The sequence below is a fragment of the Myotis daubentonii genome, chromosome 5, assembly GCF_963259705.1.
Source record: "Myotis daubentonii chromosome 5, mMyoDau2.1, whole genome shotgun sequence".
In the NCBI taxonomy this organism is placed as follows: domain Eukaryota; kingdom Metazoa; phylum Chordata; class Mammalia; order Chiroptera; family Vespertilionidae; genus Myotis; species Myotis daubentonii.
In genome coordinates, this window is record NC_081844.1 from 23771273 (window position 1) to 23784751 (window position 13479).

At 53.7% G+C, this 13479-nt stretch overlaps 1 protein-coding gene across 1 annotated transcript; it reads right to left on the reverse strand.

Moving 5' to 3' along the window:
- Window positions 1-131: 131 nt before the first annotated feature.
- PALM3 (paralemmin 3) lies at window positions 132-9603 on the reverse strand. The gene is made up of 7 exons (XM_059696609.1): window positions 9444-9603; window positions 6958-7006; window positions 5646-5726; window positions 4937-5076; window positions 4703-4787; window positions 2359-2404; window positions 132-2244 (listed from the first exon to the last, which is right to left on the reverse strand). The coding sequence occupies exons 1-7, from the start codon at window positions 9482-9484 to the stop codon at window positions 362-364; spliced, it is 2325 nt and encodes a 774-aa protein (XP_059552592.1). The 5' UTR covers window positions 9485-9603; the 3' UTR covers window positions 132-361.
- Between the last annotated feature and the right edge of the window lie 3876 nt (window positions 9604-13479).

A 13479-nucleotide genomic window follows, 5' to 3' on the forward strand; every position in this document is an offset into this window, starting at 1 on the left:
CAGCAGCTGCACCTATACATTCACTGACTCATAATCTTTTGATTCTAGCCAAACGAAGCCCTCAGTTTCCCACCAGGAGATGATAAGGTGGTTCTGTGCCAAAAACACACACATTCGAGCTGTCCCAATGCTTTAATATTTTATTTTCAAGTATAAAGGTTTAGCTGGAGAAGGGAGCCAGGGTCACAGGCAGTGGGCAAGGGGTCCGGAAGCCCAGGTGGAGGTGGAGGTGTGGGCCAGCAGGCTCCCAGATGCCATGGCCAGTCCCATATGCCCTGTCTGTGCCTGGGAACCCTCTGCTGGATGCCAAGAGGCCGAGGTAGCTGTGAGAAGAGCGAGGCGTGGGGTGGAGGGCATGGATTCACATCACCGCACAACACTGGCACGTCTTTTGCTTAGGGCCGCTTGCCTCTTCACCCTCAGGCGGAGCAGAGGGCTCGGGCTGCTGGGCAGGTGCATAGGTGGGCACGGGGTGGGCACTGGGGTTGGCCTTCGGCTCCTCCACCGGAAGCAGTGGCTGGCACTCGGTGGGCTGCTCAGGAGCTGGGGTCTCTGCCAGGAGGGGTGCGGCGTCCCCTGAGGGGCCCTGGCCCTCAGCAGGGCTTTGAGGCTTCGCTGCTCCCTCCTCCAGCGGGCCTTCCTGCTTCCCCTGGGACTGCTGTGGTCCTTCCTCCTCCGGCCTTAGCTCTTCCTTGGCCCCCAGGGCAGCCCCTGCCTCACGCACCTCCTCTGCCTGACAGTCCTCTCCAATTGCAGGCTTTCTCTGCTCTTCTGGACTCACATCTTCCTTGACCTCTTGGCTCTTCTCTGCCTCCAACGGCTCCTCACCTGCTGTTCTCTCTGCCTCCAGTGGCTCCTCACCTGCTGTTCTCTCTGCCTCTAATGGCTCCTCATCTCCTTTTTTCTCTTCATCCCGTGGCTCCTCAGCAATTGTTCTCTCTCCTGTGAGTGATCCCTCACCCTCCGTCCTCTCTGTCGTCAATGGTTCTTCAGTCGCCTCTAGCTTTCCTTCCTCTCCCTTCTTCTCTACGACCTGTGCTTCCTCAACGCCCCTCTCCTCCGCCCCGAGCGTCTCCTCACCTCGTTCCTTCTCTGGCCTCACTGGCCCCTCAACTGCCTTGCTTTCTACTCCCAGTGGCTCCTCAACTTCCTTCTCTGCCTCCAGCTTTTCCTCACCTCCACGCCGTTCTGTTCCCAGTGGCTCCTCGCCTCTTTCCCGCTCTGCCCTCAAAGGTTCCTTCGTTTCCTCACTTTCTGCTGACAGTGCTTCCTCACTGCCTTCCCTCTCTGTCTCCGCCTTCCCCTCCCCTCCTCTCCTCTCTGGCTTCAAGGGCTCCTCCCTTCCTTTCTTCTCCGCCACCAGCGACACCTCTATTCCTTCCCACTCTGCCCCTGCCTTTTCCTCTGCCTTTTCCTCACTTCCTTTCTTCCATGTGCCCAGCGACTCCTCTGCCTGTCTCCTCTCCATGTCCCAGGTTTCCTCGCCTCCCAACCTCCCCACCCCCAGAGGACTCTCCTCTCCTCCCTCCTTCCCCAGTGCCCTCGGCCCTTCCAACCCTTCGACCAGCAGTTCCTCCCAGTCCTCGCTGAGGGTCACTCTCTCCACCCAAATAAAGGACCCCTCCTCTCCCCCAGAGCCCCCCTGCCTGAAGCCATCAGGGCTGCCCCTGGGGGGCTCTTCCCCTTTTCCAGACGCTGCTCCCTCTCGTCCCTCCTGGAGCCTCGGGGAGCTGGTCTGCGCCGTCTGTGGGCCCCTGCCGGCCTCCCCTGAAGCCTCTGAGTCGCTGGCCTCTGTGCCTCCCACCCCTTCCCAGACCACCTCCACGACACCCCGGTCCTCCTTCACCCAGGACGGGAGCTCGGGGCGGCGGGCTTCCAGCCTGTCCCCAATGGCCTCCAGCACCATCTCCTCTACCTTAGCCTCCAGCTCTGGGCCCGTGGCCCCCCTGGCACAGTCCTCTGTAGCCCTCAGCCCTTCCCATACCACCTGTACCACACCCCCTCCTTTGGCCTCACCCACGCCCCCAGACGCTGCTGTCACCCCCTGATTGTGCTCCTGCTCCAGAGGGGGGCTGGGTCTGGGGCAGGGGCCATTGGCTTCTGAGGAGACCCCTGCTGCCCCAGGGACCTGCCTCAGGGCTGGCAGAACCCCAACAGCCTCTTCTCTGGGCTCAGCCAGGGACTCCAGGGATGTGCCCACTGGTTCTGCTGGCAAAGAGGCTCTCTTGTTCAGATCAGTCTGACCTGGGGAAGTCGGGGGAAGGCAGAAGAGAGGGAAGGTGACAGGGTGAGATTCAGGTCACCCAGATGCAGGTCCCTCCTCTTGGGACCCCCCGACCTAGGGGCAAAAATACCCACCTTCAGTACCTGCCTCCACAGTGGGCTGGGAGAGTGGACGAGGACCCTGCAGGAATAACAGAGACAAGGTCAGGCCAGCCCATGCCTTCACTTCTGGCCTCCTGCATGCCAGTACCCCTCCCCTGCTCAAACACCCTCAATGGCTCCCCATTACCTTCAGTACCAAACCGTCTACTGCACCTCAGCCTTCCTCATCCATCTTATTGCCCTCTGCTCCAGTGCCTGTGCACAGTAGGTGCTTAATACTGTGTCATGCAGCTAATATTCTATATTGGGCATCTACTGTATTGACAGCTACTGAGATTGCCATAAGGGACACGTAAGCCTTTTGCTATTAGAACATACATTCCAAACACGTTTGGAGGGCAGCCCACTGTGCTGGGACCCTGGAGGGCTGAGTCCCTCCCTGAATCTGCCCCTCACTTGCTATGTAACCTTGGAAGAGACGCTGTCACCTCTGGGCCTCTGTTTTCCTGTCCGTAAAATAAGGCACTTGAGCAAGAGATGATGGGCACTTTGATGACCTTTCCTCTGGTTTCCAAGGCACCTGAGGGAGCCAGTCATCTTCCAGAGGCTTTGGCTGCTGGCGACAAATTTCCAGCTGCCCACATGGCCCTGCCCCAGCATGCTGTTCCTTCACTGTGTGGCCCGGAGCAGTCTGGCTTGCCAGTGATGTCACTGTTGGCGAGACAGTGACTTCAAGAGACAAAAATAATACATTCCAGCCTGGCCAGCGCAGCTCAGTGGTTGAGCATCGACCTATGAACCAGAAGGTCACGGTTTGATTCCTGGTCAGGGCACATGCCTGGATTGCAGGCTGAATCCCCAGTGGAGGCATGCATAAGGCAGCTAATCAATGATTCTCTCCCATCTTTGATGTTTCTATCTCTATTTCCCTCTCCCTTCCTCTCTGAAATCAATAAAAAATACATTCCCATGGGAGTAGGCAGGTCATAAATACAAATAAATAAACATATAATGCCAGGGAGTGAGGACTTTGGCAGGAAAAAGAAAAGCAGGATGAGAGGTTAGGGAGTCCCTGGGAGGTGATGGGGTGCCTCCTTTACTGTAGGTATAAGATGCGGGAGGGCTTCTGGGAAGACATGACATTAAACAGAAACTTGAAAGATGAGAAGAGCCAGCCTTGAGTCAAGAGGTGGGGAAGGGCATTCCAGGCAGAGGGAACAGCAAAGGCCCTGATGCTGGAATAAGCTAGGCAAGTTCAAGGAACAGAAAAGAGGGTCAGTATGGCTGGAATGGAGTGACGAAGGAAGAGAGAGGAAGATGGGCTCAGGAGGGGAGCTGGGGACAGCCACACAGAAAGCCTAGGCCAAGCTCCGTGGATCTCCTCACAGTTCTCTGATCCTAATCTCTTTCCAGCCTCCATGCCTTTACAGCGTCTGTCCTCTGCCTGGAATTCCCTTCCCCTCCTGTCTGGCCCTCACCCAGATTCAGCATAAATGTCATTGCCTCCAGGAAGCCTTCCCTGAATCCTCAACCTCACTAAGGTGTTTCCTCTGAGCTCCCTTGTGCCAGGGCTCCCTACTCACAGACTCTTTGCACCCCATCTCCTCATCTGGACTGTGAGCTCCCTTGAGCGAGGAAGCATGCCTTGTGCATCTCTGGCAAGAAAGTTCTGGCTTATATATAAACACACACACACACACACACACACACACACACACACACACACAACTAACAGGTGCTTCCCATGCTGATTAACAGATCTTCTCTGTCTTATGACAGGCACTTGGGAGCTAAGGGAAGACATCAGGGAGAGGTGGAGACTATGGGAAACCCACACCTCACAGTGACCCGGCACTAATGTGGCAGGATCTTTGGACTTCAGGGCAACCCAGACCGCCAGATTTTACTGTAAAATATCCTGGCTTTCAAAATTCTGTGTGGAGCATGTGGATTCTATCTTAATAAAGGCATTACCAAGACGAAAACAAAACAAAAAAAACCCCAAACCTGTGTAGATGCCTCAAATTCTAAGCACATCTCATGGTGACCTGTCCCCACCTTTGAGACTGGATTCCACGAGCACTCCTCCACATTTTCTGCCTCCTTCCTCATTCGGACCAGAAGACGAACTATATATCAAAACATTCTGTTGTGCCTGTTCACAGTGTTAAGCTGAGATACTGTGGACCCTCCCTCATACCTCTTCCGGTGTGTGCTGATATTCTCTTTCCAGAGACAGGGAAACTGAGGCTTGGATAGGAAAATGGCTTGCCCAAGAACAAAGAAGTAGAGGACCCAGCATCTAAACTGTACCTGCAACGGTTCTGCTTGGGGCCCTGTGGCCACACCCCCTCCCCAACCATTTGCTCTTCCTCACCTGTCGGCGCCAGATGGGCCTGCCAGAGGGCTTGTGCTGGGCACCTGTGGACGCACTTTGCAAGAGCTGCAGCTGAGATTGGAGTCTGGAAGAAAGGGGGCTGCTGGGAGGCGAGTCCCCAGGTTCAATGGATCCCTCCCACCCCCAGTCTCAATTTGCCACCTCCTGGGAGTGGACCCAGGGTCCTGGCCTAGCCAGTCTGGGGCCAAGGCAGCAGGCAGGGACCCCACTCACGTGAACAAGCTGTCTTCCAGGTTCCGGATGCGGTCCTGCGCTTGGTCCTCGGGGGTCTGGGGGTCCTGCAAGGTGGCTTCCTCCGATCCCTCGGGTCCCTCCGCCCCGTCCATTAGCCACCGCTCCCGAAGAGACTTCCTCTGGGCATGGAAAGGGGCTCCAGCTGGCCATATGGACTTCCCTGCCCTGTGCAGGGTCCTCCCCCACCCCCGCGGCCCCCCACCCCCACCCCACCCCCGCCAGGCTGGGCAGATTTCTCATAGCCCCACAATGACTCAGATGGGACAGACATTTCTCCTCAGACTGGATACATGAGACACTCCGTTACCAGCCCATCGCTTCTCCAAGCTGCAAAAAGCACCCATCATCCTCCCGAACCCTTCCAGAATAGGACAAACTTCCCCAAAGGTGAAATCAGTCTCTTCTGGCCCCTCCCTACCGCAAAGTTGGACAAGCACTTTCACTGTCCCCATTCTCTTCCCGAAGGTGGCACAAGTGTCCCCTTCACCACCATCACCTATTCTCACACACAGGGAAAGGCAGCCGCCCCCAAAGCTGGAACCAGCGCCCCAACTGCACCCCCAAAATTAGACAGAGGCTCCTATGGTCCCGCGAACCGACTCTCACAGGTACCCTCCCCCCCCCACACACACACACACACGCTTCCTGGCCCAGGCTGGGCAGGCGTCCCCCCGCGCCACCCACCAACCTTGAGCCGCTCCACGCGGAGTTTCTCCTCCTCCAGCTCCCCGCGCGCCGCACGGATCTCTTCCTGCAGCCGCCGCTTCTCCTGCGCACAGAGGATGGAGCTGCCCGCCGGCCGGCTGGGACCACCTCCGCCCCTTTGGCCCTCCCTCCTCCGCGGAAGTCGCGGGGGCTCCCGGGGCTGCAGGACGGCGGGGCACACGCGGGCCGGGGCGGGGAGGGGGCTGTGGAGGCGCTGACTCAGCAGCGGGGAGGGCGGGGCGGGGGCGGGGCCGCCGCGCCCGGATTCTGCGGAAGCCCCGCCCTCCAGGATGGGGGTCTGTGATGGGGGCGGGGCGAGCCTTGGAACGGACACCTAGAGGGGAGACAGAGCTCTGGGGTTCCGGGATATGGAATTAAGAGAGACGGGGTTCAGGGGTGAGGGTCCAGATAAGGGGATCAAAGGAAGGGGGCTAATGAGATGAGGGTCCGGAGGAGTCGTGACGAGACAGAGGAACTGGGGAGCGGAGGGGCCTGAGGATCTAGGTGGGGCACCCCAGGCAGGGCAAAAGCTGCTTCCCCACTTCACCGCGCTAGTCCAACTTCCCGGGGTGGGAGGGAGGCATAGTCATGGGGGTTCAGCGAGACTGGGCTGTGGAGACGGGGTCCAGAGAGATGGAGGTGCAGAAGAGAGGGACAGAGAGATGGGAGGCAGAGGTGAAGGACAAAGAGATGGGGGTTAGTGAGGTGGGGGGTTCAGAAAGAGGAGGTCACATATATAGAGCCAGAAGGTTGGGGTCCAAAGAAATGAACATTTAGATATGGGGGTGCAGAGAGATGAGGATCCAGAGATGAGGGATGAGAGAGATGGCGGTTAGTGAGGTGCAGGTCTGAGAGATGAGGTACAGACATGGGGGTCAGAATGATGGGGGCTCAGAGAGGTGGGGTTCAGAGATATGAAAATTTCGATATGGGGGTTCAGAGATGAAAATCCAGAAATGAGGTATCAGAGAGATGGGGGTCTGAGAAATGGGCTTTACACATGGGATGTCTGGGAGATCGGGGTTCAAAAACGGAGCATCGGGTGATGCAGATTCTGGAAGTGCAGGGTTGTAGCCTCACCAATTTGAGGGTGGCGGTGACCAGACAGGAGAACTAGGGAGTGGAGGCCTGGGGATTTAGATGGGGCGTCCCAGGCAGGGCTGGAGCAGAGGGTGCTGCTCCCCAGCTTCACAGTGCTAGGCCAGCTCCCCGGGACAGAAGGGAGGCAAGAAAGAAGCCTAAGACTGGAGCTATCCAGGGCGCTGGGCCAGGCTCACCCGGAGGGCGACACTTACCGCGATGACCTCTAGTCGCTGCCGGTAGAGGGAGCTCTCGGCCATGGGTCTGTGGGGAGAGGGCAGGGGCTTCGGAGGGGGTCTCCCAGGGCCCCACCATCAGCAAGCTGACCTCTTGAATGACCCTCCCTAAGCCAAGATCCCTGCGCTGCTTGGAAAACAACTAGAGCCCAGCATTTCCTCTCTTTCCCCTTTGCGCGTGGGAGGAGTTGGGGCAAAGGATAGGTAGGAGTCCTGTGAGGAGGCAGGAGCAGAGACCATGACAGGTTGAGCCAAAGCCCTTCCTCACCTCTCTGAGCCTCAGTTTCCTCATCTGTAAAATGGACCTGGATAGCTTGACCCTGACCTTGCAGAGAGATGCCCTAACAAGGAAGTATCCACGCGGGGGGAAACGTAGTCCTCCAAAAACAATAGCACAGTTTATTATTCATAATACCTTTAATAATTCCCATGATTGATAACGCTTATGGTGAATTATAATAACCATTTCCAGTCCATCCTACAGAAATTCTCGAATCCCTCCAGACCTCCAACATGCTGTGTCTCTTTCAGATTCCACACCCTCTCTGGACTTTGCCTCCTACCCAGGATCCCTTAAGCTCTGGGGGGGACGGCGGGGGGAGGGAGTCTGGGGAGAGAAGTGTCCATCCCACCACTGTGGACACTTACCATTGCCATGGTAACTCCAGAGCTGCCTTCTCCACCTGCCAACCCCCACCCCCAGGGGGCAAGGGTCAGCAAGTCATGCTGCTTAGCCCTGGACTCTGAGCTGAAAGGAGGGGAGGAGGATTTGCTATTTAAGGTTTAACCTGAGATACTGTCATCGTTGTCCTCCTTGCAGCATCCCAGGATCCCGATTCACAGCCTCCTGGGCTGCCCCGGCCCCATCTGGAAACTGGGAACTGACTGTGGTCCTGCAGGGCACTTAGGAGACAGTCTTCGCTGTACCCAGCTATCATCATGGACATACACTGAGCGCTAACTATGTGCAGGTGCTTCACAGGCCAGCATCGAGAAGGCTACATCTGCCTGTTGTTCTCTACACTTAGCCCAGGGCACACACAGGGCAAGCCCTCCAACATTGATTAATTTGAGCGCTAGCACTGTTGGGTGAGTGTTAGCCTCATTGCCCAAACTCAAGCAGGGCCTTCCACATCTTCTCTGGTCACACCATGCAGCTATAATCTCAGCACATATTTAGCACTTACTATATATAGTGCTCTAAGTGCTCTGTGAGGCTTCCAATCGGCTACCACAGCCACCTCCCCTCCCCCTCTCTGCCCTGATCTTGAGACACTGTAGTCGACTCTGCTGAGGTGATATTCCAACTGAGAATAAAATCACCCAACCGTTACCCAGTGCCTACCATGTGCCAGGCGCTGTGAAATGCTTTGCCTATATAATTCATTGGGCCTTTCCAAAGATCCTAGGAGGTAAGTCGGATTCTTGTCCCCATTTCATGGATGGGGAAACTGAGGCTCTAAGAAGTGGCAAAAAGACTTGCCCAAGGTCACTCACTGAGTCAGGATTGGAACTGGAAGCTCTCAGGCCCCAAACTAGGAACCCTGGGGGAGAGAGGAGGGTCCAGGCACCCTGTCTTGGCAGCCAGGAGACCAGAGATCAGCCTGGGGGTCTGTGATTTCAGTTGGGGCAGGGGGTTGAAGTCATGGTTTGCAGGAAGGCCAGACCCTCTGCTAAATAGGTTTGCCCCTGAGGGAGGGCTGAAGTCCCCCCTCTGCTGTCCCACCCCCAAGATGTAATCTCCTGGCCTCTTCCTTGCTGGGGGGGGGATCAGGTTCCCGTTGCTAGGCAACCAGGTTTGTAGTTGGTGAATAATGCAATGGGAGACCCAAAAGAGTGAGGAAACCAAATTGGGGTCCCTGGGGGGAGCCCATTTTCCAGAATTTTTTACAAACCTCTGGAGCCCCTTCACCCTCCTCCTTTTAAAGGCCCTCACACTTCAAATATTAACATACTGTGTACATGCATTTGATATTGTTTATCTCTAACTCTACAAGAACTGCGTTCATAGCTATGGCCTGTTGCCACCAGGAATAGTTGGTAGCCATTTCATTAAGCAGGTGATCATTTCAATTTTGCCATCATCTTTCCCAGTTTAGGAACTAGTAACTTTTTCTGTTGGATTTCAAACATTTCCTCCCACCATAGTCGCTGAGGGGTGTTCCTAGAGGCAAAAGGGAGCAGTGAGGAGCCCTGTCATTCCCACCCCACCCCCAGGCTGGACTTTGGGCTTGAAGCCTCCGAGCAGAAAATCCCCCAAAATGGGGGTGGAGGTTCACTTCTCCCACCCAACTCTCTGGGGAGGGGGTCATCGGAGAGCCTTCGAGGTTGGCTGCTGGCCTCCCTCCACTTCCCCTGGCCTTAGGAGAGGCCATCTGGGGCTCTCACCCCAGTGGAAAGGTCAGCGTCCCCAGTGAGCCCCTCCCAGGCCCTGCCCACCTGCCCCCCTGACCCTGGACACTTACATGGGTGTGGCCGGAGACCACACCTGGCTCTGCAGGGCCATCTCTGCCCAGAAGCCCACGTTCTGGTCTCAGATGTCCAAGATCAGGACTCACTACCTGCTTGCCTGCCTGAAGGTGCCCTGGATGGAGGCTGTGACTTGGCTGGCAGGAGTGGGGGGGCTGCGGTCAGGCACCGGGAGAGCTGGTCCAGCTGGTTTGGGCTGGGAGGCGGGAGGTGCATGGGGCGAGGGGGGCTGGGGGCTGGCGGGCAGTTCTGGGGAGGTACTATCAGCTGTCCTGATAAATTATTTACCAGCTACTGGCCTCCTTGCTGCACTGGGCTGCCTCCCGGCAAACATGCTCTCACATGCCTGGTGGGGCATGTGGGCCAGAGTGGGGAGTCGCAGACCCTCCTTGGAGAATGGTGCCCCCACTTGGGGTGCCAGACGACTCGACTCCAGTCTGCCCACTATGGGTCCCTCCCATGTGAGCATCATTGCACACCATCCATGCTGGCTATTCTTGCACGCTACGTACTGCCCTCCCTTCTTGGACCCTGGCTCTGGGGTGGGGAGGGAGGGACTAATCCAGCTAGAGGATTCTGAGCTCTGTGGGAATCGGGAGACCTGGGCTCTGGGTAACGCTAGGCAACTCGCCTCAGGTTTGTAGGCCTCAGTTTCCCCTTTTGTGAAATGTGAGAATTAGATTAAGTGGCCTCCAGGGCGCTGGACCCTTAGATGCTGTGACAATTAGGGGTGGGTTCGTGATGAGGAAGGTCCCGAGAACTTTCGACCTAAATCTCGAGGGTCTCTATTTGGCACCCCCATGCCATTCTTAAAGTGCCAGCAGCCCCTTTCTACTCTCCTGGCTGGTCTCCCATAGTCTCCAGTGCTTCCCCTAATTGCACAGCCTTGGTCACACTGTGCAAGTCCAAGACATGAGCCTCAAGGAGAAAGGCCCTTGCCTGACCTCCCTGCCCTGGAGCGCACACTTCAGCGAAGACCCTCCCATGGGGCAAAGAGAAGGTGCCCCACATCCTCACCTCCCTCTCCTGGTTCCTGTTCGGGGGTGGGTTAACTCCGTCCAAACTTAAATAAGAAGGAAGGGGTTTTTTTTTTAATATATTTTTTATTGATTTCAAAGAGGAAGGGAGAGAGAGAGAGAGAGAGAGAGAGAGAGAGAGAGAGAGAGAAAGAGAAACAACAGTGATGAGAGGGAATCATTGACCAGCTGCCTCTGCCTCCTGCACGGCATCCCCGATTGGGGATTGAGCCCGCAACTGAGGCATGTGGCCCAATGGGTATCGAACCCACGACCTTCTGGTTCACAGGTAGATGCTCAACCACTGAGCCATGCTGGCTGGACTTTTTGGTTTTTGGTGTGTTTTTTAAATCCTCACCTGAGAATATTCTTTTTCTTTTTTTAAAAAAATATATCTTTATTGATTTTAGAGAGGAAGAGAGAGAGAAACATCAATGATGAGAGAATCATTGATCGGCTGCCTCCTGCACGCCCCCTACTGGGGATTGAGCCTGCAACCCGGGCATGTGCCCTTGACCGGAATCGACCCCTGCACCCTTCAATTCGCAGGCGGACGCTCTATCCACTGAGCCAAACCAATTACGGCGAGGATATTCTTTTCTTGATTTTTAGAGAGAGAGGAAGTGAGAGGAAGAGAAACAGAGATCGGTTGCCTCCCATATGCGCTCCAATCGGGGCTTGAACCCACACCTAGGTATGTTCCCTGACTGGGAACCAAATCCAAAACCTTTGGTGTATGGGACAACACTCCAACCAACCGAGCCACCCAGCCAGGGCTGCCGCAGTGGTCTTGAGCTCACTGAGAAAGCTTTCCGTTTCCCGAAGGCAGACCACGCAGCCAGGGTGGCCTCACCCTGCCACTTCACGGTACCCTGACCTCAGAAGTGGCCAAGAACAGCTGTGGGGATAAGGGTGAGGAAAGAGCTTGGGCATGTAGGACAGGGTCCCAAGGCACATGCACAAGGTTCCTTGCTACGCAGGGCAGAGTTGGAGGTGGGAAGCAAAGGGGGCCAGACTGAGGACTGGGGTTTCCCTGTACCCCATATTCTAGTACAAAACTCCTAGGGATTCAAAATATCCATTAAAGTGTAGGGGGGAGAGGGCAATGGGGGGATAAGGACACATATGTAATACCTTAATCAATAAAGAATTTTTTAAAACATATTTTATTGATTTCTTACAGAGAGCAAGGGAGAGAGATAGAGAGCCAGAAACATCAATCAGCTGCCTCCTGCACACTCCCCACTGGGGGTGTGCCCGCAGCCAAGGCACATGCCCTTGACCGGAATCAAACCCGGGACCCTTCAGTCCACAGGATGACACTCCATCCACTGAGCCAAACCAGTCAGGGCAAGAATTTTTTTAAAAAAGTAAAGAAATAGATTCCTAATCTGTTAAAGGCAAAGAAGGGATATTTTCAGTTACTTCAATATTGTCAGTGTTTTATTTTTATCTGAAAATTAAAAAGTATGATTTTGTATTGTATACAACCATTTCAAAGAGTAAAAAATAATTACCATGCATTCCTTATCCAAAAGAGACTTAGGGAATAGTTTTATTAGGAGTTATTTGTAGATTATCATAATGAATAACTCATTTAAAAAAATGTCCAGTAAACCTGGCCTTCTAGGTCATTCTAAAAGTATATTTGCCATGATATGAAGAGAGAACATATTTTTAAAATTGGTTTTTAATTGTGGTAAAATACACATAAAATTTCTCATTAGTGACATTTAGTCCATTCACAATATAGCAGCTTTTACCACTATCTAAATTCCAGGGCTTTTCATCACCCCAAAGGAAATCCTGCCCCCCGAGCAGTCACTCCCCATTCTCTCTCCCCAGCCTCTGGCAACCACCAGTCTGCTTTCTGTTTCTATGGATTTGCCTGTCCTGGAAATTTTATATCAGTGGAATCATATAACATGTGGCCTTTTGTGTCTGGCTTCTTTCACTCAGCACAATGTTGTAGTATAAATAAGTGCTTTATTCCTTTTTATGGCTGAATAATATTCCACTGTATGGATGGACCACATTTTATTTATCAATTCAGTGTTAATGGAGATATGGGTTGTTCTCACCTTTCAAAGGCAAGAATATATTTCAGGGGGGGTGGAAAGGGACACATATGTAATACCCTTTGTAAGACTGTAAGCAATAAAATAAAATAAAAAGAATATATTTCATTTAAGTGCTTGTAGTTTGATTTTATAAATGTAATAACAACAATAATAATTATATAAAAGGAGCCACTTTAAAATGGAGCCAGAGCTGCCATCCTAAAGGAACTGCCTTTCATGTCTTTCCCCCTCAAACCTTTGGAATGTTAAAACAGAGCAAAAGCCCTGGCTGATTTGGTTCAGCAGATAGAGCAGCGGTTTCTCAACCTGTGGGTCGCGACCCTTTGGGGGTCGAACGACCCTTTCACAGGGGTCGCCTAAGGCCATCGGAAAACACATATATAATTACATATTGTTTTTGTGATTAATCACTATGCTTTTTTTTATTATTATTATTAGTTAAGGTATTACAAATGTGTCCTCATCCCCCCCATTAACCCCCAACCTCCCCCCCACACACAAACTCATGCTCCCATCCCCCCGTTGTCCATGTCCATTGGTTTGGCTTATATACATGTATACAAGTCCTTCTGTTGATCTCACTATGCTTTAATTATGTTCAATTTGTAACAATGAAAATACATCCTGCATATCAGATATTTACATTACAATTCATAACAGTAGCAAAATTACAGTTATGAAGTAGCAACGAAAATAATTTTATGGTTGGGGGTCACCACAACATGAGGAACTGTATTAAAGGGTCGCGGCATTAGGGAGGTTGAGAACCACAGGGATAGAGTGTCAGCCTGTGGTCTGAAGGGTCCCAGGTTTGATTTTGGTCAAGGGCACATGCCTGGGTTGCGGCTCAATCCCCAGTAGGGGGCGAGCAGGAGGCAGCCGATCAATGATTCTCTCTCATCATTGATGTTTCTGTCTCTAGCTCTCCCTTCCTC

Bases quoted from the DNA above. Each gene is read 5' to 3' on its own strand.
- PALM3 (XM_059696609.1), bottom strand. From the start codon at position 9,484: ATGGCCCTGCAGAGCCAGGTGTGGTCTCCGGCCACACCCAT. The intron at 5,727-6,957 runs GTAAGTGTCGCC...CTCTGTGCGCAG, and splicing joins AGCGACTAGAGGTCATCGCG to GAGAAGCGGCGGCTGCAGGA. The intron at 2,405-4,702 runs GTGAGGAAGAGC...TTATTCCTGCAG, and splicing joins GGCCCATCTGGCGCCGACAG to GGTCCTCGTCCACTCTCCCA.